Below are 27,433 nucleotides of genomic sequence, written 5' to 3'. Positions count from 1 at the left end.
GCACTACAACTCACGTATAAGTCTGAAATTTGACAGTATTTGCTTAAGTACCCAATGCATTTGTCAGCTGTCGTTTGAACTATGGCGCCAGTTATCCTTGCCCTTGGAGCGCACATTGCTCCTGCTGATTGGCCCTCCCGAGCGGCCGTCTAGCCATGAGCAACCGGGCGAGGCTCCATAAAGTAAACAGTTTATTGTGTCGTCTGCACCAACTAGACGGGCTTTTTATCTGTGCTCGCATGTAGTTAACAAATGTGAATAAACTGAGTAAATTTGATTCGATGCAATTCCACCAGTTGTGCATTGGGACAGTTCTGGTCGTGGAGCTCACTTAGTAACATCTTCGCACGTAATACCGCTCCTATAAATACGGTATGTTGTGTTAATAGTTCAATATGTGTCGCTTTAAGCTTATAAAACCTATATAGAAAAGGGAATGGTTTGGAGGACCAAGTGGTCGTCAGTGCGATTTGGAACCGGGCATGTTGTTCCACTGAACATACATACGACACGAACTGAGTATATCAGTCTGATTAAAAACGGCGGGAGATTTGAGTTACTTGCAAAAAAACTGCTTAATTGCATTTTTAAAAGAAGGGTGATACATACTTTTTTAAAATATTGGTACACTTTACTTCTTGGCCTGTTATCGAGCTTTTTCTCACTGGATATTTTGTGTGCATATATATATATATGCAACGTTTATTAACTCAGATATTATTCATTATTCTTAAACAGAGATATTCCCAAGAACTTTTAAAGCAGTTTTACTGAATTCTAATGCTAACCTCACTTCCTTTACGATATACATTGAGGCTGAGAAATTTCTAAACTTTACTATGAAGCCTAATTCAATGTCTCTGTTTAAATAAGTTGAACAGGTGACAAGATTGGACTTGATGATCACACTGATCTGATGATGCTTTTTATATTTCTGTTTGAATTTAGCCATTGCGTTAATGTGCTTCACATACAAAATGTGCATTAAGTTATTCATCATCAAACTGTTTCTAGTTTATTTAATGTGCGAAGATAAGGGCAGGAGGTTTCTGATGTAAGAATGGTATATGTCTAACACTAAACCCACCGGCACTATTTGTTTACTCATTCCTACCGTGCTTGGTCAAAACGACCGAACCTTGAAAAGTTTAAGTAAATATAGACCTTCGATGGCATGAAGTCGATATAACGTTTAAATATCTGAACTTCTGATAAATTGCCAACAATGAAAGTGAAATGGTTTAGAGTTTAAGTAGTGGCTCTAGGGGAATGATTTGCGGCGAGCAGTGAACTATTAACCGAATTATAACCCATTTTTTCATCAACCGAGCTGATTACGCGCAATTGATAAGTTGTAAAAGCCTATACTAAAACAGACTCCATATTTAATTTTCTCATTACCGCAATGTTCCCCGAATTGCACTGGCAGAGAAAGTGCTGTATGATGCCAATACGGGTAAGTAAATAGCAAACTCTTCTACTTGATCTGTGACAAATTCTACTTTGGATCTTGTAAATGTTCATTGTTCTTATGCGTATGGCAGTTGAGGAGGGACTTCACTTTATGATAGCGCAAACTTAATCAAGACGCAAAATTCGTTCGAAACATCTTAGCTAACGAGAAACACTACAAAAGTCGTGTTATGCTGCTAGTTGTGTATCTGATGTTTTTTGTCGATGGTGAGGATATCACGGAAACTAATCACAAAGAGTATGCCGTCCATTAACATATTCTTAACTGGCCGTTGTTAACGGCTTCTTCAGCAACAGTATCGCTATAACTTGTTAGAAAATGTTTCTACACTATAGTAATTATTTGTAGCAAATATTCGTGTAAAGAAGTTGGTCTAGAAGCGTAATCTACTATAGCTCGTTTTTGGAGTTCACGTTCTGCCAAAGCTACCAGTATTTTAATTCACAATCATTACTAAATTTGTCTACGTCTGTGCGTAGTAGTAATTTATCGTTTCCTCAGTTTTCTAAATAATCTTGTAGTATTTTTGTGTGTTATTCACTGGAAGACATGCCAATTCATAACGTTTTTTGCTCACTAATATAATTATTTGCTAGGCGTCCTCAATTTGCATATCTAAATGTCGCGTTAATATCACTACTATATAGGCGACTGCTATTCCTGACCCCGTCCAGATAGGTCACTGGCAGTTAAATGCACAACGAATACATCACACTACTCATGCACAGTTTTTCCGTATTTCAAGTTATTGTTTATACAAGCCACATTGTATTAGATCAGCATTTGACACAAACGTTTTTCGTTTTCTTTCTATTAGCGTTGTACGGTTCCGTCGTACCTCTGCTTTTTAGTGAGGGCAAGATAATGTACACAGACCCCGTACATGGTCTATCCAATGGTGTGGCATTTCGCCAACAACAATGAGGGCCTGGAGACTCTTAAGCGACATACCTGAGAATAAAGCCGAACAGAAATCACCCCAGCATGTCAAGTATTTTTAAGGTAATAAAAAAATAATAGTAATAAATCATTCAATAATTAAAAAAAATTTAACGTTTATATTAATTTTACATTATTGACAAAATAGATTAAATAGTTTTTGATGGCGAGAATCTTCTGTTGTACTGTTTGGACCAACTTTTTGATTTAGGCCACTAGAAATGGCCCGAAACAGGCAAAGACCAACGCAGCTAGTCAGGACGTTACGTGCATATTTGCATGCACTACAAGCGGGAGTAAATACAACGCCTTCCATACGATAAGCCAGCAAAGCAGGCATTTATTACCATCTTTTTCCATGGTTTTTGCGCTCATGGACGAACTAAGTCATATGCAAAAAGACGATAATATTTCCAGGTAGCTGCGGGAAGATTGTCGTAGCATTCTATTTGTATCTAGAAAAGGGTTTTCTTATAAATGAAGAGAGAGACGGAGAGAGAAGGGAACCGTACCGCTGCAAAATTATTCAGTACTAAAGCTTTGCTTGCCTGCCGCGCAACTTACCTATAGTTTTTGAGCATAGCTATTGATCGTAATGATCTCAGCTATAGCGGCTTATTAGCGTTGTCTGGACTGGGAAAGCTGAGGACAAGATAAGGTTTGGTACTTCTTCTTTGTCTTGGATGGGTTTTCAAGTTTACTGGCGAGTTACCTAGTGCTAGAAAGTTCGTGCTAATTCGTAATGGCTGATTGATAGCTACGACTAGTGACTTGTGCTTTTTTGTCGTTTATGACAGTTAGTGGCTGTTGCGCCTTTTTTCTGAGAGGTATCACACATTTTAACATATAAATATCGTTATAATTATGATAGTTCTCACAACAATCATTTTTCGATTATTACTATAGTAGGCCAACTGTAGTTTTTTTTTTGTTATGAATTTGCTTATTGGACCCTGCCGTCATCATAAATTTAGCATTTTTTTTGTCGCAGTCCCAGCGGTACTTTTCTTTAAAAAGGTCGTACAGCGAGGCCTCGCCGTAAGCTCAAATAGCTTTCTTCCAGTGCTGTGAGTGAGCACCTTTGCTCAACGTCAGACGATTCCAACACAGCGGATATAAAGATGTCGTTTCACGGTAGATGCCCGTACATTCGTAATTTGTATACATTATCTCAGCGTGGAACGTTCTTAAGATCCTCTAGTGCTGATCTAAAATATTGAAAAGCGTAGGTATCAGATCATACATCGTCACATCGGCAGTTAATTTCACTGGCAGCTCTGGACGTCGTCTATCATTCATTTATAGGCTTCTAAAATGTTATAGACTCCCTCAAAAGTTGGCCGATCTTTAACAACACGAATTGCGTCACGCACTAAAGCAACAAGTTTACTATAGCTTCTAGCACCTATATGTACATCGTGGATGTACATATAGGTGCTAGAAGAACAGTCCATATGAAAAACGGAATGAAGCCATCGATTAGATCCGGAGCAGAAACCATCTGTCTGACTAATCTAGGGCGCACCCAGATCAAATGGCATTCAGGCAAAGAATATCAACATTTTGTCCCATAAGCAGCTCATTCATGTCCATCCGCATCACCAGTCAATAGTATCAGAGCAGCTGTATGGCGCCAAGACTCGTAATGTTGGTACGGCAAGGCCAGTGGTCTTGTTAATGTCCATACCATATAGATTTACCCGAATCCGCTCCAGATACCAAGGCAGAACAAACGTAGGAGCTGTTTTCAATCCATATGCCGCTTTGATTTGTTTTTATAAACATCATACACTGCAATAGCAAGGAACTTTGCTCAAGCCTACATTATAGTTGTGATTGTCCAATATCTATATGTGCTATCGTCTACAAGTAACTACTCAGTACATGCGGCTAAATGGGACTACACCAATAAAAACAAGCTTATTATATACAAACTATATCCATTTCAATACTAAAACATGTTGCCGAAACGCTCTCCTCGATGATATGTGTTTACTATTGATAAGGCGTAATATTAATCTGATTTAATATATACTTTATTATTAGTAAGGATAAGAACAAATTCTAGATTATCACTTAGCTGAGGTTATCATCACCGAATGTAAAGGACACGAGTGCGAGGCAACAGGTGTTCGTGTTGTTCTTTTTCAAGTCCTTTTCATGTTCGTGAAGAGCAACTAGCGAGAATGCAGGCGAAAGATCACTGCAGCCGGTGTACGAACGGGCGAAACTGGCCCAGCCGATGTAGCCAACTAACGGCAATACAGGCATAAATCGTAGCACTTCTCCTTGCTTTCAGGTCTTCTCGCTTTTTTCTCCGCTTTATCTCCTGTACTCTGGACCGATCTAGTTTTAATTCGTATGACGTCAATGTGACGTCGTCGTCGCCTCTGACTGATCTCGCCGGTCGATAATTAGGGTGACGATGGTCGCACAACGAGTGAGAAAAAAGGAATAACATGGGCGAAGGTTTAAACTTGTACATATATAAACAAGTTAAATAATTATGGGGTGAGTCCAATATTAAAACAAGGAGGTAAACTATGCGAAGAAAAAAATAAATGGGATTCACTTCTTCGATGAGATAATACTTATCGGAAGAGTGAACTCTCTACAACTTGATAACTATTATCATTTTATTGATTCAATTACGAAGTTACAAAGAGTAAATACACATAACCGATCTGGCCAAACAGTGCAACGTTAACTTAGCAAGACTCACAGTCTGCGAAGTACAGAAAAGGTATTATTTAGTGAATTCTGCATCGTTCGTCAACAGCGTGTTTGGCACCAACAATAAAATTGCGTCAATTCCACAACCGTAATAAAAATAGATTCGTCCCTTTTACTATTCGAGTTATCACTGCAAATAGTATGTGTTTTACTGAAAGATTTGTCCTATCTTGTTCTAGTAACCTACTATAAAAACTTATGCGTTCATAAAGACTGTGGGACATCGGATTCAGATGTATTTAGATGACCGCTTATTTTTGCATAACAACTCAAATGCTATTGTAGCATTTTACGGCGGAGACTGTAGTGAGTGCTAAGACAAGGTAGGTGAATGCATTGCACCTAAAGGACGCACCATGCGATAATTAGTCTTTGCCGTTTAGGTCTGCGCTAAGAGTCTTGAAAGCTACTGTCCCTGTCAGGTGAACCTGAGCTGTAAGATGTCGTTGCCAGTAGAGACAGTTTACCGACTGACGGCGTTCTAACCTCTCATACCTCTGTATCTCTGTTTAGCAATCTTTATGCAGCAATGGCGATGTACGACCTTGACACCATAGAAAACTTATGTTATATAACAATGCCGGCATAATGTAATAAATAAAACTGAAGGAAAATTAAGCTCAGTAAGTTAGAAATTCGAATAAATTGTAATGCTTTTGATGTGTTTTTAATACTGTGGATTACCTTACTAGCCTTGGTGAATATGGAGCTGTACGCCATCTTATATATGATTAGCAGTTACTTAGCATTTCACTATAGTCTTTTAGCCTTTAGTTTCATATCATATGCATGTATCAAAGATGTCAGTATCCATTTCGGAAGCTTTGCTCTGTCTTTTTTTTGCCTTTTTTGAGCCTTGATTCGAAAAGGACTGGCTGTTCTTCGACTTTCCAAAGTCCCTTTCAAAAATTTCGTAGGTAGGTACTATTCTTTAGTGGCTTTTTGAGATAAAAGGTGCACTTTTTGTGTGAGTTAGATAATAATATTACAAATAAGTGATTTAGGTGCTGAGAGAACGCATTACCTATGGGTCAGCTTCGCCATGACATATATGTATTTATAACGGTGTAACGAAATAGTGGCTTTTCAACAGTAGGCAAATAATCCTTTGCTACATCAACAAAGCACCCTTAACTTTTTTAATCTCTGAAAAAATTACAGTTTACCTCCGTCACTAGCGCTCAATTTTCTATTTCCTTTTTTTCGATAATTATATGTAGTTGTTTTACTAAACGCATTTTACGAGATCTAAGAGAGAGAGAGTTAAGTAATGTATAGCTGAAATTAGTATTAAAGGATCTCTGAACTTTTATTTAATGTGAAAGAACGAGAGAAAAGCTCCTCCTGTTTCAAATAATGAACTGCATTTTAGTAGTATGTTTGCAAGTATTAGCTTATGCTATAAAAGTGAGGCAATGTGCACTAAGGGAGCATGATTTAGGCTTGATTCGTAGCGCACGAGTCCCAGAAGTTATCTAGGGATACCTCTTTTATTTTAAGATGTTAGAAATTTCATTTTCTCAGATACGAGGTTGTCGGGCCAAATATTTGTTCTAAATAAGGCGGTACGGGTATTAAAAGTTTTTATAAGGGAAGGCAGTTACTAGGTGGTACGGAAAATGCGCCGGGGAACTTAGAAACTACGCACATCTTTAATCCTTCGCTCATGCATCTTGCGGGCGGCGCTGATCTCAAACTTCGCCTCAAACTGACGAGTCAAATACAACTCCTCAAAAAAGCGAACATCTTTGTAATTTTCTAACGGATAAAATTTACGCATATTTACGTGCGTAATTATCTGCAGGCTTTAGCATTTTTGAATCGTTGTATTTCCCCGGCCTGATTTGTAAGGTTGCATAGAACTGGGGCTTCCTAGTGTCTTCTTGTTTACTCACATTTTGTTTGAGGAAGAAAATATCCCTTGTTCTTATGTATAGCTAAGTACTCCTTCAAATGCGTACTCGCATCTAGGCTTCTTGACGTTTCGGCAACGGATGTAGGATTACCGGGCTCTGCAGTGCTTTTAGAGAAACAGGTTTTTTTAGAGTTGTCACTCAGTTCTTCCATGGTGAATTACCACTTTTAAACAGAGCTTCTGTCTTTCTTGCATTCTCCTGATAGTGGGTTATTTTGTAGAGAAGAAACTCAGCTATTATTACTCAGCTGACGTTGAGGCGAAAGGGCTTAGTACTGCCCTCAACCGCTGCTCCTCTCCCGGGCCTCTTGGAAGAATACAACCTTCAAGCTCAAGAAGTACACACACACACACGCCAAACTACAGCCAACCATTCACTGTCTGAAAGAAGCGTTGCGCATTCAATTGTTAGCTTGTATTCGTGCGTTATTCTCTGTTGTGGAACCAGGCTGAATAAAGCGGCCGTGTCCGACCAGCCCAATTCAGGCCATCTGGCATAGCTACAGTGAACCCTACTGAACCTAGCCACTAGGCCGGCAAAAACCTAAAGCACTCTGTGTAGTGTGTGCATACGTCGGCGAATCAAGCAGTTAGTTTCTCGCTCATTGTACTCGGTCGCTTGGTTGACCTGCAACGTGCTTTCATTCCCAGTGTTGTTGCGTGTCGCTTTACCACTAAGGGATATAACTAAGGTCTATACCGGAAAAGGATTACTAAAAAGAAAGTGCTGCTGCAACCTGATAGTTAGCCAGTGGATTAGGTGACTTCAACGTCAACGAGTCTTCTGCACGACAAGGAGCCTAATTATTGAGCAAAATGAGTGTCCTAAGTGTGAAGACAACAACGCACAAGAGAACGACGAAGGTGACCACACGAGTCTCTACGTCATCATCAGAACTATCGAGGGATGGGAGACGCAAGAGCTCTTTTATCCAGCTCGCTGAAAGGCCAGCGTGAGTGTATAGTTAGAAAAATAACAGGTTACAACTATTTCTCTGCTAATTGAATCATTCAATATAAAGCATCGCGGCACTTTTTTTTAGTTCGTCACTTAGATTGGCACCTCGTTTGCTATGGTCTGCCGATATTGCTTCCTAGATTGACCGACTGTGTCTGTCTGTCTTTTACTGACTTCAGCGTGTCATATAGTTACTTCCTTAAGACTAAGGTGGGCGTGGCGTCGGTAGGAAAACCATCATCTTAATGCTTCCAAAACGTCACATTTGTAAAAAAATCATTGCTTTCAATGGAAGCGGTTTCATTTGAAACTAGATGGATACGAATATAATTATATAACAACTCAATTCGCCCAGTTTATAATAAAACAAACATAAGGTTGCTTCGTAGTTAAACCAAATTATAAGCTATTAACGAAACAAATGATGACAAAAAAGTATGAGCCATTGCATACTTAGTTGAGATATATTATTGAAAGATTTTTGAGAAACCTTGGAATGTTATATGTTTTGCCTTTTAACTTGCGTATGTTAATATTGTACCGTGTCCGTAGTTGCCCTTGACGTTTGCTTTTACTCAGGCATGCAAGTCATTTAATTAACTAAGCTATGAAGACCGTACCTTCGCACGGCTTCTTTTGATGCCAGTTTTAACTTGGTCTGTCGAACTGATATATTGCTTTGTCAATACAACAACGAACGAAAGGACAATCCTTTTTTACGTTTTTACGTATTATACGTACGTACGTAACTATATATTAACGGTTATTAGTGTTAACTATATAAAAATGAAAATGTGGCAAAATAAGTAAATATCCGAACATTAACAAAACGATATTTATTAAAAATTGTTTTTATAGGTGTTTGCGAACTTCAAGATTTGGCCTGCGTATATGCCTTGCATTCTTTAATAGTTTTGTGACAACGATATTTGCCAGGCAAGATCTGCTTGCAGTAGCCTTTGACTCTGCAAATATTTTTTGTAGGCAATGTGAAGTGATTATTAGTTTTAGAAGGACGCAGGGTTATATGTTTATGCGTAAATAATCTTAGATATTTGTAGGTAAGTCAGATTTTATTTTTTTCGAAATTCTATTTTTATTTTCTACTACTTTTTTCATGGAGCTCAGGACAAATTTTTTTAATAAAAAGAAACAATGGTAAAGTGAAAGTAAGACAATATGCAAAATGCACTGAAGAACTTCCAATTATTACTGAAAAAGTTTTCAATCGCAGATTCTGGGAATAGTCTAAAAAATATTTTGAAATAACCATTGAAGACTTACAATCACTAAAGTTTTCAAAAGTAAAGCTTACGCTGCCTAGGAGAGCGGAACTTACTGTATAATTTGTATGTGATTATCGTACGAACTACTTTATATTGTGCATTTACTATGGTATCCCAACTGGCCAAGCATCAAACACACAATCTATAAGATACCTAATCACAATGTACAAGTTATTGAAAATGGTACTCTAATGTTAATTGCATCTTCTGTAAAAATCGAGCGTCTTGGGCTAAACAGGTGCAAAAGTAAATCGTTTCAAGTCTTCAAGTTAAAAGAAACAAAACTACTATTATATCTAGTTGGTTTTTGGATTTCTATGCTTCTATGTGTTTGCTATGAATTAGTTGCCAGAATATTTTAAAATAAACCTTAATCCTTCAGATAAGTATTAAGGGAAGTTCAAAGTGGCAAATGGCAATATTAACACATGAGAAGCACACATTTTGCAGTTATATTGTTGCCACTTGAATAAAGAAAACTTTGTATTAAATCTGTATCAAATATCCAATGTCAAAGGACAATCAAGGTCGCCATAATAAATGTGTTTATATGGAAATCATTTCTGCTGCTCAGGCGAAATACATGAGAAATGTGTTGATACGATTGTGGAGATGCAGTTATAGCATGAAAACTATGAAACAGAGAAAATAATTTTTAATAAAAGATAACTGATTCCTAACTGATGATAACATAAGACGGCACCTCACTAGGCAAAAAGGCGTGGTGTTCGTCGTGCTATCGTTATTCTTAAAGCCGTAGATATTACAAAGGTCAAAACAATATCGGATTTTCGTACAAACAGCCTATACTTTAATCATCCAAATGCTACTTGCTCCTTCACCTGTACACGTGTGCTTCCGTTTTTATTAGTTATTGAAAGCATCAGCTTTCGAACTGAATCGTAGGAGCTTCGATTCTATTCACTCTTTTTAAGTTTAGGAAGAAGAACATCGTGGTAAATGTGATAGTTGAAGCAGCAAAAGAGACAAGATAAGCAGTTTTTTTTTCAATTTCTTCACTCTGGACTTGAGTTTAATACGATACGTTAATAATTGCGCTTTGCGGGCCTGCTCCTCAAAAGTGTTCGACAATATTAGTAGCACTTGTGAATACTTGCTGATTTTACCTCTGAGATCCTGAACCTGTTGATACTTCAATTTCGGCTGTGTGCAGTAGGTAGGCAAGTTGGTCACAAGTCAACGTTTTATCGATACTTTTTGTGTCCACGAGTGGTAGGATTTTATAATGCTAAACTACTCGATTAAAGCCGTGCGCAATTACAATGAAATGCTAGTATCGGAAAAATTATTTCGTTGTATAACTTTCAAGGTCTATATCTATATCTTTGCAATTTGGAGGTCAGTGAATTTTTTAATTTCGTTTCGTAATCCGTTGCCTGTTGTTTCTTCGAGCAAAGTGACAATTGCACACTGTTTGATCTGTAAGTAAAATTACACTACGGTGTAATTTTACTTACAGATCAAATCACTATGGGCTGAATCCCTTGAATATGGCGGTTGAGATCGTCGTTGCATAATACAGATCTCAATTCCAATTGTGACCGTAGCAGTTTGATGTTGTTTGCATTGTCATCGAGTGCCGCATTGCTGTGATACTTTTTTTTGTCTCTTCAGAATTTACTTTGATATGGAAAATTCTGCTTTAAGTAAAGTATGCTTAGATTCGTTTTCGATTTATAGCAACGGTATAGTATTTTAGACCCATGTCCGTTAGAAGTTTCGCCTCACTGAACTTACAGTTTGGCCAGGTCCTTTCAAGTACGGTGGCTTCTTTTATAGTGTAAAATACCTTTCACACAAAAAATGCCTTTTTTTTTTACACACTATTAATTCAGTTTCAAATTGATTTAAGACAAATGACATGGTCACGTTTACTTCAAAACACGTTGCATGTTGTGTCCAAGACCTTTTAGAATAAACAAATACCATTTTCAATTTAGTTAAGGAGTACAAGTATACAGAGCGACAATTTTGCGTGTTGGATGCAGCACTTACACATGCTTCCATTGAAGCTGGGACTAAAATTATGAGAGGTGGGCTAATTTCAAGCTTAGGTCGTGAGCGCAGTTTTTAAAAAAGTACATATGATCGGCAATTCAAAAGATATTAGTTTTAGCTCAAACGTGCGTCGCTGAATAATGTCTATTTAGTTTGATCAAAGACTTCTTTAGATTCCTATATCCGTTCGTCGATTGTGATTATTTCTCTACTAAGATCCTTAGAGTTAGATTTGCAAGATTCATTTACATAAGCCAGATGGCTTGATTGATTCACCAATCGCTAGTAAATTATTTCTATGGACTGGACTTAAGGGAACGAGAATGTGGCAATAACCCATCAACCTGTGACAACATTCAATGAATTTATTGTTGCAAAATGCATGACATCAGTTCACCTAAATCAACCAGTCTTTATCTGGGTGCTGAACTGTCAGCCTTGCAAATTCGATTTCCTAGACGAACCTACTCCCAGAGTTCCAGCAGTTTAAGGTAGTTAGTTTGATCGGAGCGGCCTAATACTGTTGTTAATTGTATCTCATAACACACGATTTATAAAAAGGTCACCTTTAAAAACACGATCCAAATAAACGTGTACCTCTATTTAGTTTTACTCGTTGACGCACGAATATTAGCCTGGTAAATAAACGTCATTAAGCATTCTCTGTATAGCCATCCATGCCGCAGGGTGCAACAAGTAGGGAGTTCCCGCGCTCGGCAAAAAATAATTTTTCACACTGCAAACCTCTGTTGCGTTTGATCCTATATTATTACTTTATTAATATTATTATGGCAAACACGTAACACACAGGGTGACCTTCCATCCAGTAAAAGATATGCTTGAAGATTAAAGTTTGTGAGTGTTTTTTATGATTTAAAGCTAAAAATTATCACCGTACAGATGACTTAGTCCCTCATATAGTATTAACATGTCGGAATCTCGCTATTGAATTATCTGTATTATGAATAAATCCCTTGTTAAGAAAGAGTCATCTAACGCTATCTATCCGTAGTCTTTTTTTATTCTAGAGACTAACCTACACAAGCAACTATAACTTAAATACATTTTGTGAATATATGAACTTGTTGTTTGTTAAAAAAACATCAATTTAATGCTTTATCGATATGTTCACATCTAGTTTCTTCGAATGAGTTCGCGTAGCTTTTGTATGGGTATGTGATTGCCAGCTGAAGTTAATTTCAGATCTCAGCTCACGACTCACACGCCATTTGAATTGGGTGTTGCTTTCCAGACCTGCATTTTTCTAATGGTCGTGTACTATGACTTTCTAGCCTTTACAGCTTCTACATAATGTTTGTTAAATCTATGATCTTACTTTGCAATCATGCGATCATCTGTTTCGATACGACTATCTATTTTTAAATATAAAAATGTGTAAAGTAAAATTCCTTAGAACTGCAGTAGTTAGGGTTTGACCTGTGAATGTTTTCGAAAGACAAACTCAGTTTTGCTGAATAGATATAACTGAATGAGTTAAGATAACGTTAAATAACAGCAAAATGCTTTCCAAAAATAAACGGCTATTAACAGCACGTATAAACATACTATTGTCAAGATGTGTCAATTGTACTTAAATAATAATTAATAACAAATATAGATCATCTATACAGCCATATTAAAAGGAGATTAATTAAAAAATCAGCATTATATTGGGATTCACACATGCCTGTTAACGCAAAATATACTTCCATTTAATAAGGGCAAGAGGACGACATTGGTATCATTCAGCTATATGTTTTATGCTAACCGTTTTGCTTCTAGAGCTAGAAGTTATCACTTTTTGCAACTTTCAAGTTCGTCTAGCAGAAGCGCTCGATAATAGAACAGGCAAATAAAAGTCAACGAAGTCGCATCAGTTTCATGGGAACTGGAACGTGTTAATTGGTCATTACCATGTTGGTTATCTTTTTCAGTATCGCGATGGCTGAGGCGATGCGAAACGACATGATCCGGAAGTACAGTGAAATGGATATTGATGAGCTGCTTTCGCAACTCAATGAAAACGAACTTGAACAGCTTTCTGGAATGGTATGTAAAAAAAACTGGATGTTGCCATTATTATCACTAATAGATACGTTAGTGTTTTCTCCCTTCCCTTATTACTACTGGGAGTACTAAGTGTATATATATATATTTTTTTCTTTTAAATTTTAGCAGTACCTATAATAGGGTTAGGGAAAATTGGTTTACTGATTGTCTTCCATCATATGCCCGTGTTAAGGGAGTCTCAGCCACTCATTTACGCGCTCTCGATAATAATATTCCTTCGCTGTGCACTTGTTCCAAGTGGTCTTTTCTAAGATCGAACGCGTTATATGTATTAAATTGTTGGCAGAAAAAGATAGTTTGTTTCCAAGGATATTTGTAAGGCATATGTTAATTGTACCATTTTATCTAGCACAAATTTCATTAAAGCGATCGATATTTCTGCCATTTATCATAGATATAAATTCGTCTAAATGGCACATTTGTCGATTGGCGCAAACGCATAATTTTATTTACAGCTATGGAGTTTTGTATCCTCATTTTAGGTTGACCCTGACGACCCGTTGATTCCACCAAGCGAACGTTGTAAAAACCAGACAGACAAAGCTCCAACTGGCCCTCTGAACCGTAGGAAGCTTCTGTCATATCTAGGTAAATATATATATAAATGCATCTTAATTTCTGCTTCACTCATTAACAGTCATTATGGTTGTTATATGTGTATGCTTACAATTGTTTTTAATGAGTTTGGCGTACGTGTAGCCTATACGTCTACTTCTGTAAACTGAGATCTTCAAATTGATCCTTACTTTTCCTCTTATTCGACTAGTTTCAAAGATCGTTTTTTTTTGTTCTCTCAAAGACCGCGAGAAGGGGTCATATTGAACTTAATTTGGGTGTTCTTTTACAGACCTACTAGAGTTGTAGGTTAATCATACTAGGCTTTCTCTGATTAACAAGAGTGAACATATAAAGGTTAGGTAGGAGCTCGAAATTATAGAAATATTTCAAACAAGTTGAGGGGGAGGTGGATGGTAGCCATTTTGATTGTCGCCTCTAAGATTACGTTTCGAAATCCTTTGCAGTGATAATTTCATAGAAGTCCAACTTTCCAGCTTATCTTTATTTTTACGATCAATACAATATTCATACTAATATTAATAATTATAGCACATCCAGAGTTTACAAGTACAAACTGGCGAGGTTAATTGTATCGTAGCACTCGTTTTTGGTCATAGTGACTTTAAAACCATATTTTAACAGAAACGCTACCTAAAATGGCATTTTTGACGAGTGCTAGATTAGTGCTGTCATTTGCTAGTAGCCATCAAAAAAGCGTTGTGCTTTCCAAGTGCAAAACCAATAGTCATGACTGAAAGTGCAGATTAACCTGCAGTCGTTGCAGAGATGAACCGTATGTTACTAGAATGATGATTTTTCGCCAGTGAGGGCTAAAAGTTGGGCTAGCTTTACAAACTCGCTGTAAACTCTGGCGAGGCAGAGATACTCAAAGAGGGAGCATCTTAAACCTCTACCTCCATCTCATAGCAACCTGCGGTCTGTTTCAAGACGCCGCTCTCTCCACTACATTATTATCACAATCGACGATGTCGTTTTTTTATTTTTAGTGCTAAGCGCAAACGCTTTGAGCGCGCAACAAAGTGCGCATACTTATTCAGGCGTTAACGTTGGCTTTGCTTGAAGTTGGTTTCAAAGGCGTACTTAATTGGGATGCAATGTTTCATAGACTTACACGAGATGTACGCACACGCGAGAAGATGCAGATAAACAAGCAAGCAAGCAGACAGACGAAAAGATATCATTGCCTATATGGAGCACGTTTGGTTTATGGACCGGGACATTGGATACTAGTATATTTCGTGCAATATGTACTTGAGATGTTTGTGGAGTGCTCTAAGTTTACTATGTATGCCTGTGCATGCGAGAAACAGTTGTCTGTCGTTGTTTTTATATGAGGTAGTAGGGACAAGCCAAACTATCGATGAAGTACGAACAACCGGCTTGGGCTGTGTCCAGTTTCCCTAAGAAGATGTCCTGGTGACATGAAACGAAGTAGCTATTAGCAGGTTTTCAGGCTGATCAGTGGATCAGGTGATCTCATTGAGCAGCCATATACACCGTTTCATATATTGTCGTCGGCAGCTAAGAAACGACGCTAGTAAACGTCCTTAGTAAAACCTGAAAAGCTCTAACGTTTTGCTTAGGTTGCTAGCTAATTTTCTACAGCGTTCAGCACTTTCAATCACCAATGAACATAATCCCAATAGACAATAAAGAGTATGAACTAAACCAACTAACATCAGAACTCCGATACAGTAACGCACAAATTGCTTCAAAGTTCCATCAAAAGAGTGCTTTCTTGAACTGCGCATTTTTTTAAATTTGAGTAGTCGCAGTGTATTTCGATAGTGTCAATATCAACTCACGGCCTAAAAGCAAATACTGCTTGAAGAAACTCTATTCCTGTAGTATTGATATAGTATTGATGGGAAAACCGCAATATCGTTGGCATTAGTTGTATATCTGCCAAGAAATTTTGATTAGATGAGTGGTCTATATAGTTGAAAAATGGATCTGTTCGTTTTGCTGTCACTGGAGTAACGTTGTCAGACCCTTTTGACCTGACCTTTCATGAACGCAAACGTTCGCGCTTACCGAGGACATAGTTCATTAGTCGTCTTTGAACGCCTGAAGGTTGAACGCACTAGACCAGCTTGATACGTTAACATACATATTTACTTGGTCGGGCTTCACTCGATTGTTCCTGGCACATATTACCTAGGACGGCCGGTACGTAGCGTAGTCAACACACTCCTATCAAGTACTCAGGGTTACATCATATCGCCGTACATCTTGCGATACCTACGCCCCGGCTAATGGTTTTCGTATAATCATCACTTGTAGCCAGCTGGGCTTATCCCTAAGTCATAGGATAGGAAAATTTTACTGTTTTAATTGTATATGACCTCTCGTTTTAGGGAAATCATTTCTAGACTTGGCTATGCATTTTTTTTTGTGATTCACATTATTGCTTATTGAAAAACTCGAGACACTTGCTTGAAAAATGCAATACTGAGTTGTGTAGTCTAGGGGGATGGGTTGCGAGTTCTATCTGTTTTTGCTAGGTATACTTGGCTGTACGTGTTTTAGTGCACGCATTAATTCAATGTGTCGTTTGATCAGTTCAAAATTATAGCAATTTTGATAATGCAGAGCGGACTTCTTTTTAAGGTTATCGGGAATCTTTCCTTATCTCAGACTCGATAATTAGACATATGTTCAAAGAAATTATATTACTATAATTAAGTTAAAGTACTGTTATCAAATTTAACTTCGATCAAGTGCAAGACTTTATTGTGGATATAGCCATCTATGTACTTACAGGTCATGCACATTAAATAATGCAAAACACACTTTTTTGCAAGCCTAAAAGAAATTGGCCTTCATCTCCAATATAATAACTAAGCTTCCGTCTAGGAATATCCCATACATTTTCCAGTGAGTTTATTACAAAATGAGCTATTAATAGTTAGATAATGGTAACTAAAACGGATGCAGATGCCCGTTTTATGACAGATGCGTGGTATTGGTGTTACCATATGGCCTGGTCAAAGCAAGGACTTCAAACGATTTTGCCATGTTCTCAAACATCTATTACTACTTTTTAGGAGAGCATAACAGCTGCTGGGTAAGGAATGAAGCCCAATTGCACGCAGCTTTTATTGGTAGCTGTTCGCAGATTACTGCTAGAGCTGCGTGTGTCAGCGGGCAAGGGTGAGACCGCGATGGTACCGTACCCCAATAACATATACATGAATGTTATATTACACTGTTAAAGGCAAATCTGGCAGATTTTAAAACTGAATAAGTTATAAACTAATTGGGCTAGAATATAATTTTAATGTTATTCTCCTTTATTTTCTACACACTCAACGAGTTTTTAGACAGCCATATGTTCTCTATATATGGCTTCCCAAAGTGGCTTTTTTTAGAGCATGGAAAGCCCCATAATCTAAGTTAGTGTAATTACACGAGGATGGAGGGGGGGGGGGTGCTGAAGCTAAGATAGAATATTCTTTTGCTCAATTTAGAGATTAACTGAGGGATAATGACCAGGTCTGATACTGTCGTGAAATATTCAGATTGCGTGGCCTCGATTTTCGTATGGTCCTTCAGCCAACGGTCGCATCTCCCTTTTCATTTTTGACGGCAATTTTACAGTAACAAGTGCCTTTGATATCCATTACAATTACTACCGTCACGTTATGTCCGAAGCTACCAGTCACTGCCACCGAACTCAATTTCTCTCTAAGGCGACGCCATTCTCTCGCCTGGGGTCCTCTCCGATTGTTAACAGAGACTGAACCAGGCAACCGTACGCTCCAAGTAAAGTTCTTGTTTACTGAAGTTTTGCAAATTGCATGCCATGTGCATTGTTAACTTATCTGGAATCAGTTTAAGGGAGACCCTTTAAGTTGAAGGGAAAAAAATATTTTCCTTCTTTTCCACATTTCACGATAACGAATCGCACCCACCCATTCAAAATACCATTATATATATATATATATATATATATATACCTATAATATACAGTTAATTATCCAAGCTATATTTTATTTAATCAATATAGAAATTAAAATAGTAGAGTTATCAATAATTTCTTTAAAAATCATAATAGTATATCATTTAATGATAAATAAAAATGATTCTTTTTTTAGAGCAATACGCCAAAGAACAAGAAGACTGGCCCGAATTTAAACCCTTCGAGGCGGGAGTAAAGCGGGGAAAAGTTTGGGTAGCGCCTAAAGTAGCGGAACCGAAAGAGTCTATCGGTGAAATCTCGGTGGAGCTTGACCTAGAGGATGACGCCAAGACTGCTCTTGAATCCGCAACTCCTGCTGAACTTGTTGATCTCGCCGGTAAGCAATTTGTAATGGACAGTAACACTTGCCAATAATAGCAAATACTGCGCAAATAAATTTTCATGCTTGATTACGATGACTTAAAAATATTAAAAAAAAAAAGAAAAAAAACAACTTGTCTGAGACAAGCTATATATATTTTTATAATTTACTACAAGTCTTTGTTGAAATATATCATTCAACATTCGTATACGTACTGACCCTTAAAAACGTTTCGGCTAGTCATGCGGAACGGTTAACTTAAACTACAAGCATGATTTTATCGTTAATGGAATACAAGGCACTTGCTGGTGTGCGTCTTGTTCATTATCGATAACTAGAATACCCGTTTGTCGTGCACGTTAACACGTAAACATAAAACAATTGTGTTATAATTTAACAAGCATCGTAAAACAATTGAGAGTCGGAGACAGATGGAGTTTATATATATATATATATATATATATAGTTTATATAATATTATCATCCATGTATTTCAGTGTTGCTTTATATAAGCTAGAAAAGTACACATACTGCGACAATTCGTCGAAAAAAACATGTTAGAAATTAATCAGAATCAACTCAATAGGAATAATTAGTGCAGAGAAAAATACATTTAAATTATAGTTTGTTCCAAAAAAAAGATCTTTCGTTTCTTTTTTTTTTGTAAACAGTAATAATAGAGGGGCTGGATTACCCTACTAGCTAAATAACTTATCGCCAAGCGAAGACTTTGTTATTTAAATGTGTACACTTCGATTTGTGTATGCAGCAATTTTGGGCTTGCACAGTATGCTTTCACAGGACCAATACCATGCGTCGATCGAAAACAAGGGGCAAGCGGCGGGCGCAACCTTTGAATCCCTCGTCAAAGCTTCAATGCCCAAACCCGTACCGTTGCTACCTGAAAATGCGACAGATACATCGAAAACAGCCCAGAAGGTAACATTTTCCATTTGAAAATAGTGACCGGTAAAGATAAAAAAAAAGTGGGTTCCGTTTTCGATGTGTTGCAATGCTTTAAGATGCAAGTTTTCTATACAGGTTCTGTCAGCTGGCTTTCAGGTAATGCCCTTTAAGGAAAGTAATGAATAGTCCACAATTATTTTGATTTTATTACTGCACAGTTGTTGTCGCGAAAGAAATTATACTCAGGGGTTGGGATCTGTGTTACTTTTCAAATGAGACCCATAATCGAAATAAGTGTTTATTGCCACCATCTCGTGTTTTAGTCATAAACAATTTAGGGGTTTATGAAAGGAAAGCGTTCTCTTCCCATTGTAGGCATTTTGTATAGAGCAAGCATTATTGTTGCGTACGGATTCGGAAGTTGGTATTTTACAATAATAGGAAGCAATGTTCAAGGACATCCCATATTTGCGTTCAATGTAATGCTATTATATTGTTTGTTGCTATTATATCGATATGTTATTATATAATGTCCATTATGTAATAACATATCGGATTTGCAGTTAGATTTTGTCAGAATGATTAGCGACTGAGTGTTTAACTGGAGTTACGGTAAGATACAACCTACGCATGTGTTTTTAAGTAGGTTTACAATGACGACGATGACATCGTCGAATTAAATTGGAATAACATACGAACAGTCAAGCGCGAGGACTTCAGGGTGCTCTTCGATGGCCTCAAAAGAAATACCAATCTAAGGAGTCTCTCGTTGGCCAATGTCAACCTGACAGATTCGACAGCTGAACTTCTTGTCGAGGCTTTGAAAGAGAACAAAAGTTTGCGCATCCTTAACGTCGAGTCGAACTATATCTCCGGCAACATGCTTAAGGTTTGTAAATCTAGAACAGCACCAAAACTCTGGATGATGTCTTACTTGAGGTAAAATGCTGGTATAAAGAAGGAGTTGTCTTAGATAATGGCAAAGAATATGGCAATAATTAAACCTTTCGTGTCATTTGTAGCATATTAAGTAGCATTTTGGGAAGTTTTTATCGTATGTATACGATTAGGTAAAACTACTGGAAAAAGTTTCTCACAGCTTCGATTTTTGCATATACAGAGTTAGGAAAAGATATTTTCGAAGAATGAAGTTGCCGAAGTCAAAGGACATAATTTTTCCACCAGAACGATTAATAGAATCAGCGAAGTCCCGGCTATCCGGCTATCAGAGCTTAATGCGAAACATCTATAAGTTTTTCAATTGAAGCTATGAACCGAACTATACACCATATATGTATACTTTTCTACTCCTAAGCGGCATTTTTCCTAAATATCTTTACCCGATGTGAGTCTTTTCGCGTGTAGGATTAAAGTGTATGCAAGGCGAATTTGGCACACAAGTACAACAGAATGATGCCGAAGCGTCACGTCAGTTTATCTGTGTGCTTAACGCCTTTTTATAATGGCTGTAACATTGTTTTTCCAACATCCTTAGCGTGAGGTGGCAGCTTCCACAGAGCGTAATGCAAGGGGATGTATATTATATATTGTCGCTAAGTATCTGGGGAGATCTCAACGCACTCTGTCTTTCATCTATCGAACTCATTCGTTTACATCTGCCAGGCAGCATTTCGAACACGTAAAATATATCTAGTTATTACAACTTGGCATGCTAAGCTTCTTATACTTTCCTATGAGCGCGACTAAAGGTGATGTCACAAAACGATCGTACATTATACACCATGGTACTTTCCGGGCATTTTCCAGTTATTTACATAACTATGCTATTTAGAGATTGAACCTGTGGGCAGCGAGAAGCATGATATAGATCACAACGTTGCCTACATTTAGTAAACATCTGTAATCCGCATACGCGATGGTGAAGACCGTGTACTGTATTGTGCGTCACTATTTGCCTGTTGGACCAATCAAGTCCGTCATAGTACTCCCCTTTAGTACAACTCTGGATCGAACTTTCGACTCCATTTTACTTAGCTTTATTGGAGTGCTGGAGCCGCCGACAACTTGAAGCGATGACGGAGGTTCTCAGAGATTAGGAGCGTCGCCACCTGAGGATAGGCAAATTTGGTACGGGTTCTCTGGTGTAGTTTCAGAGCTTTTGTGGGGTGCCAGACCTCTACTCGGCTCTGATGCCTGATATCCTTTACTATGAGGTTGTCGTAGGTTAAGATAGGCTAAGTACCGAGGATGTAGCTGCCAAGGACTTTCTGCATCTTCTTGTAATACGGTGAGAGAAATGTGAGCCTTTTTATACGAGATCAGCAGCCCTAAATACGCGAATCGATTAACATATGTCAATGGTTGGTCAGGGAGATTTAGCACGTCACAACTTGTAAACTTGCTGCCTCTTTTTAAGTTCATTACTTCCGTTTTAGTCAAGTTGTTGAAACATAAAAGCGACTGCTTTCGTAAATAATAATTCGTTTGCGTAGAGGAGAACCTTCACTGTATTTTGGAGCCCACCTATCTTGTCGGGAAGATCCTTAAATAAGAGGACAAGGGCTCTAGTTATCAATCAGGAAAAATGCTCGCAGTTCCGATACCTCATCATCGATTGTAACCCTGTTTTCTTGAAGTATCGCTGCTATTAAGTTAACATGCTCGCGAAAACGCCGACGTCGATGACCAAAGCTGACTTACTCGAAGTGAGATCGAAGGTAGCTTTGAAGCCTACAAACATTACACAGTTATATTGCCTAGGGCTGCTTAAAATTCGTTCGACGTGGTTGGTGATCACTGATGAGATGGTATACGAGGAGAGCCCATCCGAGTCAAGCCACTTTTATAGATGATGCTCGACTTCTTGTAAGAGAATAGCCTTACACTCTGTCAGCATTGGACTTGTTAAAGGTATTTGCTTATAAATGTTTGTACCGGACTTGACAATAATTATACTTAATAAATCATATAGCTAGCTTACGTATGTGTAACTGCGCCTTCATGGATATCTATTTATCAGGCTGGAAAAAAAATTCTCGCGAACTTCTTTTTAACCGAATAGAAAACACCACATTTTATATTCCCGCAACATTAGTTTATATATTAGCTATACCCCGTCATTGTTCACTGTTTTCTACTATTTTTCAACCAGATGATACACGCTATCTCGTCGGAAGATAGCGAGTTTCGTTTCAACAAAATTTTCCCATTACGTTTTTAGTCCTTGGTGCATAACTCAAAATTCTCGTGTCGTAAATGATTGTCCAGTGAACGGAAATCCGTCGGCAAAAGGTCCGGAAATACGAAGAATACAACAAAACCTCCTATTTGAGGTCTAGGAGGGCAATTTTAACGATTACTGTATGTGGTTCCTTATTGTCGATTATTTGACCTCGTTTTTCGTACTTTTTCCCTTTAGCGGCTTGGTCGGTGTAACTGGACTACCAATCGCTGGTTTATGATGACGTATAGACACCACTTATTACCGATGACAATTCTGTGCAAAATCGGTCATTGTGACCGCGTAATGCTTGATACTTGGCGAGACGCGGTGTTAAGCCGTAATTCCTTGTTGAATTTGTGAGGCAACCGAGTTTCAAATTTTTATCTAACCAAGGCACTTGAAATCGTTAACGCCGGTCACGCGGCTGCGGCCCACCTTATCGACTAATTCCCCATTTGTTCGTCGGCCGCCTTCCTTTAAAGGCACCGTTAGATGGTCGTCATCAAACTCAAGCTGTTGGCGAGACCGGGACGTCCTTTTAGTCCTGGATACTGTCTTTAAACTTTGCAGAATACTATTGAGCAGCCCTTAAAGAGGTAGCGTCGTACCGTACCCAAGGCAAATGTCCCAGGTGGTTGCGGCAGCATTTTGAGTTTGACAAAATGAATAAAATAGGAGGCGTCAAAAACGCCCGCATTTTCTATCTGGAACACCTATTTTTAGGAAGTTATTTCCAATTAAAAACGCATTCACAATACAGTACCGTTGCAGCATGCTAATAGAGCAGGAAAACGCTTAGTGCGTAAATGGTGTACCAAAAATAAACAACAGTCGGAAAGGGTGGTAGTCAAAGGTTTATAGTAATGGTAAAAATCGCCAGGCTTATTGTAAATACTCTTATATATATATATATATATATATATATATATATATAGAGAGAGAGAGAGAGAGAGAGAGAGAGAGAGAGAAAGAGGGAGAAAGGGAGAGAAACCATCGTAGACAGATGATATCTATCCAGAATGGTCCCAACAATAATAAAGCGGTACGAGGGCATTTTTTTAAATTTTATTGTATCGGCGAATTAGGCTACTCTACCTATAAAATTTCATTAAACATGGACTTATGACAATTGAATCCAACTTCAGGCCGCATGATTTTTCTATTTTTCATAGTGATCTAGGGAGCTGGAGCTACAGCTTTTGAACAATCGTAAAGAGTGTTACAGAGAGCTTATTGTTTCTACTAACGTAGAGAAAATAATAATATAGATAGAACCAAGTACCCCTTATATTTGAATGATGATCTGGTTTCATTCTATCATGCCTGAATGTCGTATATAAAAAACAAATCGAACAACATTTTGCTTGCTTGCTTGCTCCGGATTTTTTACACGCGAAAGTCTACAGGCCAAGGGTGTTCCAATAAGGAATTGGTATTTCCGTTTTGAAAAAGTAGAGTTCAATTTTCTTTTGATTTTTGCTATGTAGACGTGATAAACAAATATTAGTGTAGTTAAAAGTGATTATCCTTTTCTTAATGTACTTTTCTCCCTTCCCTTCCAACTGTTCATTTTTCTGTTAATATAACACAAAATTCTCTTGCAAAGCCTATCTACCCTCACTTTTATTATAGCTAAACATAATAGTAATAGCATCTCTGAACATTTCTGGCAGAATATTATCGAAGCAGCTCTGGCTAACAACATCATTACTGAAATTCGTGCCGCGAATCAAAGGCCCTCCATTCTAGGGAACAAGGTATGGAATTCTACCTTTAACATCTTGTATTATTAGATATCAAAAGGAAAGTTCCTCAATAAATTTCATTTGTTCTATTTTGTCCGTGAAGAAGAACTACGTGGAACGTGAACTGAACGAATTAATAAGTGCAAAACTAACTGACGCTAATCGACATAAGTTTATCTACCTATTTCGCACAGTCTCTCATATCTAGAATAGCAAATTGAAAATTTAATATTTAGTTATAAACCTTACTGAGACCAATTTTCATAGATCGAAATGGAGATTGCTCGTCTTGTAGACGAGAATCGTTCGCTGCTGTCAATTGGACTTGAGTTGGCTGTCGCTGATGCACGCGTACGAGTTTCGCGCAAACTTCAAGAAAATCGGGATAGATGTACGTATTGATAATTCAGCCATTTTGCTGCAAATGTTTGAATATTTAAGATACATTAATAATAATAGTACATTGCTAAATACTGCGTTGAGGGTATGAAAAGGGTTCAAAAGACCCTTGCTTAGCTAGACAATAATTACGGTCAGCTTAACAATCGTTGTTTTATTTTTACGAGCGACGTCATTGACCTTGTGGGCAATACAAAATGGTACCCTCCAAATGGATATTTGCGGCCCATAAAATAGACAATTTGTAGCATCTCAACAAATGAACAAATATAGGTGTGATGTCGGTCTTGGTTAAAGCGTTTCGTGTATTTCAATCTCTCCAATGAGAATACATAACAGATTCTCTCACTAGCGTCTGCCGGGCTGATTTCAAATAATTCGACTGCCTTAAAAGGAGCAGGCCGCTTTGCAAAATTTCCACAATATGTGTTGAACTCAATTCGCCACTGCCTCTGTCACCCCCGCACCGTTTGCCTATACAAGGGGGTTGAGTGAGATCATAGCAGATATGATTATTAGTTGTGGGTTACCCCATCAGAATGCTTTTCGTTCTACTCCATTCCTAATTTATGATTATAGAGCATCCATTAGAAGGACATGCGCGTTGCAGCTAGAAAAATGCCGAAATATGCCCTAATATTTTAGGATCAGGTATATATGGCCGCATAGATTAGCATTGATTAAAAACGTTGTATCCACTCGATGCACGATACGCTCAATGTTCGTATTAAGAAATATGTGAAGTGTGGATAGAAAAAACGGCCTTCCCTACACGGAATGAATATTGGCCATAAGCAAAAATTACTTAAGACTGAGTCTGCACCAAATATGGAGAGATTCCAGCGACACTGATATCGAGCACCAATTTTGTATAAATCAGTTGTTCCAATTTGGAGATCCGCGTAGAACATTTTCATGTAGTCCCTCCTCTTAAAAGAAAGAATCTACAGTGAGGTTTTCATATGCAAGCCACAAATCCGTTGTCATATCGCCCTACCAAAAATATAGAATAAAAGGAAAAGCTCACAAACAAATGACTTGCTCGAAGCCCCTAGTAGTCCAGCTGCGAATGACACCAAGGATATGAACTTGTGTACGAGAAATTAGGGGCATGCATAACCTGAGGCATTCTGAACAAGCGGCAGTTGGAGATTTAACGGCAGGGAGGAATATTCCCTGAACGGGGTTAGATGGTTCTTTGTGATGGCCCAGTGATAAGGTATTCACCCACGTAAGGTAGTCTAATTTCGGACTACGGGCCAACCGTCTAAAAAATATTGAATGTCAATACTAGACTTAAAACGCGAAACACTCAAATGCTACCAATGCCAGCCGGAGTAACATATCTAGAGGACACGTAAGCGAAAAGCTAAAAGGCAATTCTAAACTAAGGTCGCCAACGAAACAAAACCTTTGAAAATCCCCATCGTGGTTGTAATATGCATATATAATGGGGTATAATTCGCAGGAAGCACACAATTCATCAATTTTCTTGAGAATCCGTCAACCTCATGTTTCTTATTAAACGTGCATGCATATATAAATAAATGCCGGAACAATTTTTCACATCTGCCGATAATTGCACAAATAAATAACAACGTTATCGTAATATTTTATTATGACATAAATTATCCACTAAAGCAAATTCTTTTTTTCAGTGAGACGCCTTCGCGTGGGTCAAGAAATTGAGTAACTAAATTAAGAGAGCCCTTATCGATGATTCCTATGGAGTTTCAAGCTGGGTCGACGACTCAAATTAAACGAGTTGAACTTCACACGATCATATAAGTCATAAGCTGCAAAGCTTCTAGTGGCATGGAGGTCGAGTCGATTTCGATAAGAATTGACATTTTTCTACTACTTATAACGCATCCAATCCAAATGCCATCACGAACGCTGTACGTAGGGTATACACAAACACTCTTATTATAAAAAGAAAAAAAAGCCTTGCCGTTTATTTGAAAGTTGTCTGTGCGTGATTTTCAGCGGCAAACAAAACTTGATCAAAAACAGTGGACGGTGATTAAGCAGACGCTAAATGACAGTTGCAAATTAGTAAACATGTCAACAACTGTATTGTGCTAAAAAGCCTCCAACAACAGGAGAATGGCACATATGTTCCAATGTTGTATGTGTACCTTACGTGGGACTGTGGACGAGGAAGTGAGCACATGGAGATGACAGAGATCTATATTATGCATATATAATTATGAGAAGAAAGTATGTCTACCTATATATATATTCCCACCATTTTATTATCATTATTACATATGAACTTACCGAGATGAAGCGGTGAGAGGTCCAAATGGTTTGCCTTTCTATATCTGAATAAATTCAAACTACTAAAGCTTACCAATAGTAAGCTGGTAGAATGGCGCCCTTGTAAACATCGACTATTGGACTTAATTATTTTCTTTTTATTATAGCGATGCAATGCGTTACAATATTATTATTATTATTAGGCGGAATAAACACGCATTTTAGTACGCAAAATCTATTTTTTTTTTTCTTTTTTATTTGCTATTTATTGGCGCCTGATGACAAGCTGTTCACTCGGACAGCGCAGTCTTCCATTTAGCAATCAAATAACTGGAATATTGATGTAACGCGGAGCAATGGAGAAAGCTAATGGAAGCGAGACAAACTAAAAGGATTAGGCGAAATCTTTTTTGTGATATAATTTACGCAATAAACGTAATGCTATATAAATGCATTGTTAAAATATTTAGATCAGTATCGTTAATATCTCTTAAGCATTTCCCTGTAGGTATGACACCTACAAACATTTATGGTTATCGAACTCTACCAGTGAACTTAAACATAGGTTTATAAAGTGTTTTTAGTGAAGTTTATAAATTTCATGCAAATACAGTAGCAGATGACTTCTGAAATTTTAGCTTCGGGAAACTACTATTTCCTTGCAAATGACATTCCATCCTATTT

The 27,433-nt window shown here is 37.8% G+C and overlaps 2 protein-coding genes across 5 annotated transcripts in view; one reads left to right on the top strand and one right to left on the bottom strand.

The window, feature by feature from the left end:
* The window catches only part of LOC111270150 (U1 small nuclear ribonucleoprotein 70 kDa), a 30,694-nt gene extending 23,410 nt beyond the window's left edge, over window positions 1-7,284 (bottom strand). The window contains exon 1 of the mRNA XM_086972335.1: window positions 7,042-7,284. The gene's annotated coding sequence lies outside the window, so the exon portion shown is untranslated. The remainder of the gene's footprint in view (window positions 1-7,041) is intronic.
* Window positions 186-27,218, top strand: tmod (tropomodulin). Of its 4 annotated transcripts, XM_022850211.2 has the most exons (11): window positions 186-372; window positions 1,430-1,456; window positions 2,292-2,476; window positions 13,259-13,373; window positions 13,877-13,982; window positions 18,071-18,271; window positions 19,026-19,195; window positions 19,809-20,051; window positions 24,020-24,103; window positions 24,359-24,482; window positions 26,149-27,218. In XM_022850211.2, exons 4-11 carry the CDS (start codon window positions 13,266-13,268, stop codon window positions 26,181-26,183), a joined length of 1,071 nt encoding a protein of 356 aa, XP_022705946.1. In that variant the 5' UTR covers window positions 186-372; window positions 1,430-1,456; window positions 2,292-2,476; window positions 13,259-13,265; the 3' UTR covers window positions 26,184-27,218. The 4 variants fall into 4 exon arrangements, with proteins under 4 accessions (XP_022705946.1, XP_022705937.1, XP_022705929.1 ...); XM_022850202.2 differs by lacking the exon at window positions 1,430-1,456; XM_022850194.2 differs by lacking the exons at window positions 1,430-1,456; window positions 2,292-2,476.
* Window positions 27,219-27,433: the final 215 nt, after the last annotated feature.

The sequence above is a fragment of the Varroa jacobsoni genome, unplaced genomic scaffold (genome assembly GCF_002532875.2).
Source record: "Varroa jacobsoni isolate VJ856 unplaced genomic scaffold, vjacob_1.0 scaffold_155, whole genome shotgun sequence".
Classification (NCBI taxonomy): domain Eukaryota; kingdom Metazoa; phylum Arthropoda; class Arachnida; order Mesostigmata; family Varroidae; genus Varroa; species Varroa jacobsoni.
This window is presented reverse-complemented; position numbering and strand designations above follow the sequence as displayed.

Bases quoted from the DNA above. Each gene is read 5' to 3' on its own strand.
- tmod (XM_022850185.2), top strand. From the start codon at position 7,878: ATGAGTGTCCTAAGTGTGAAGACAACAACGCACAAGAGAACGACGAAG. The intron at 13,983-18,070 runs GTAAATATATAT...TTCTTTTTTTAG, and splicing joins GAAGCTTCTGTCATATCTAG to AGCAATACGCCAAAGAACAA. The intron at 24,104-24,358 runs GTATGGAATTCT...CAATTTTCATAG, and splicing joins CCTCCATTCTAGGGAACAAG to ATCGAAATGGAGATTGCTCG.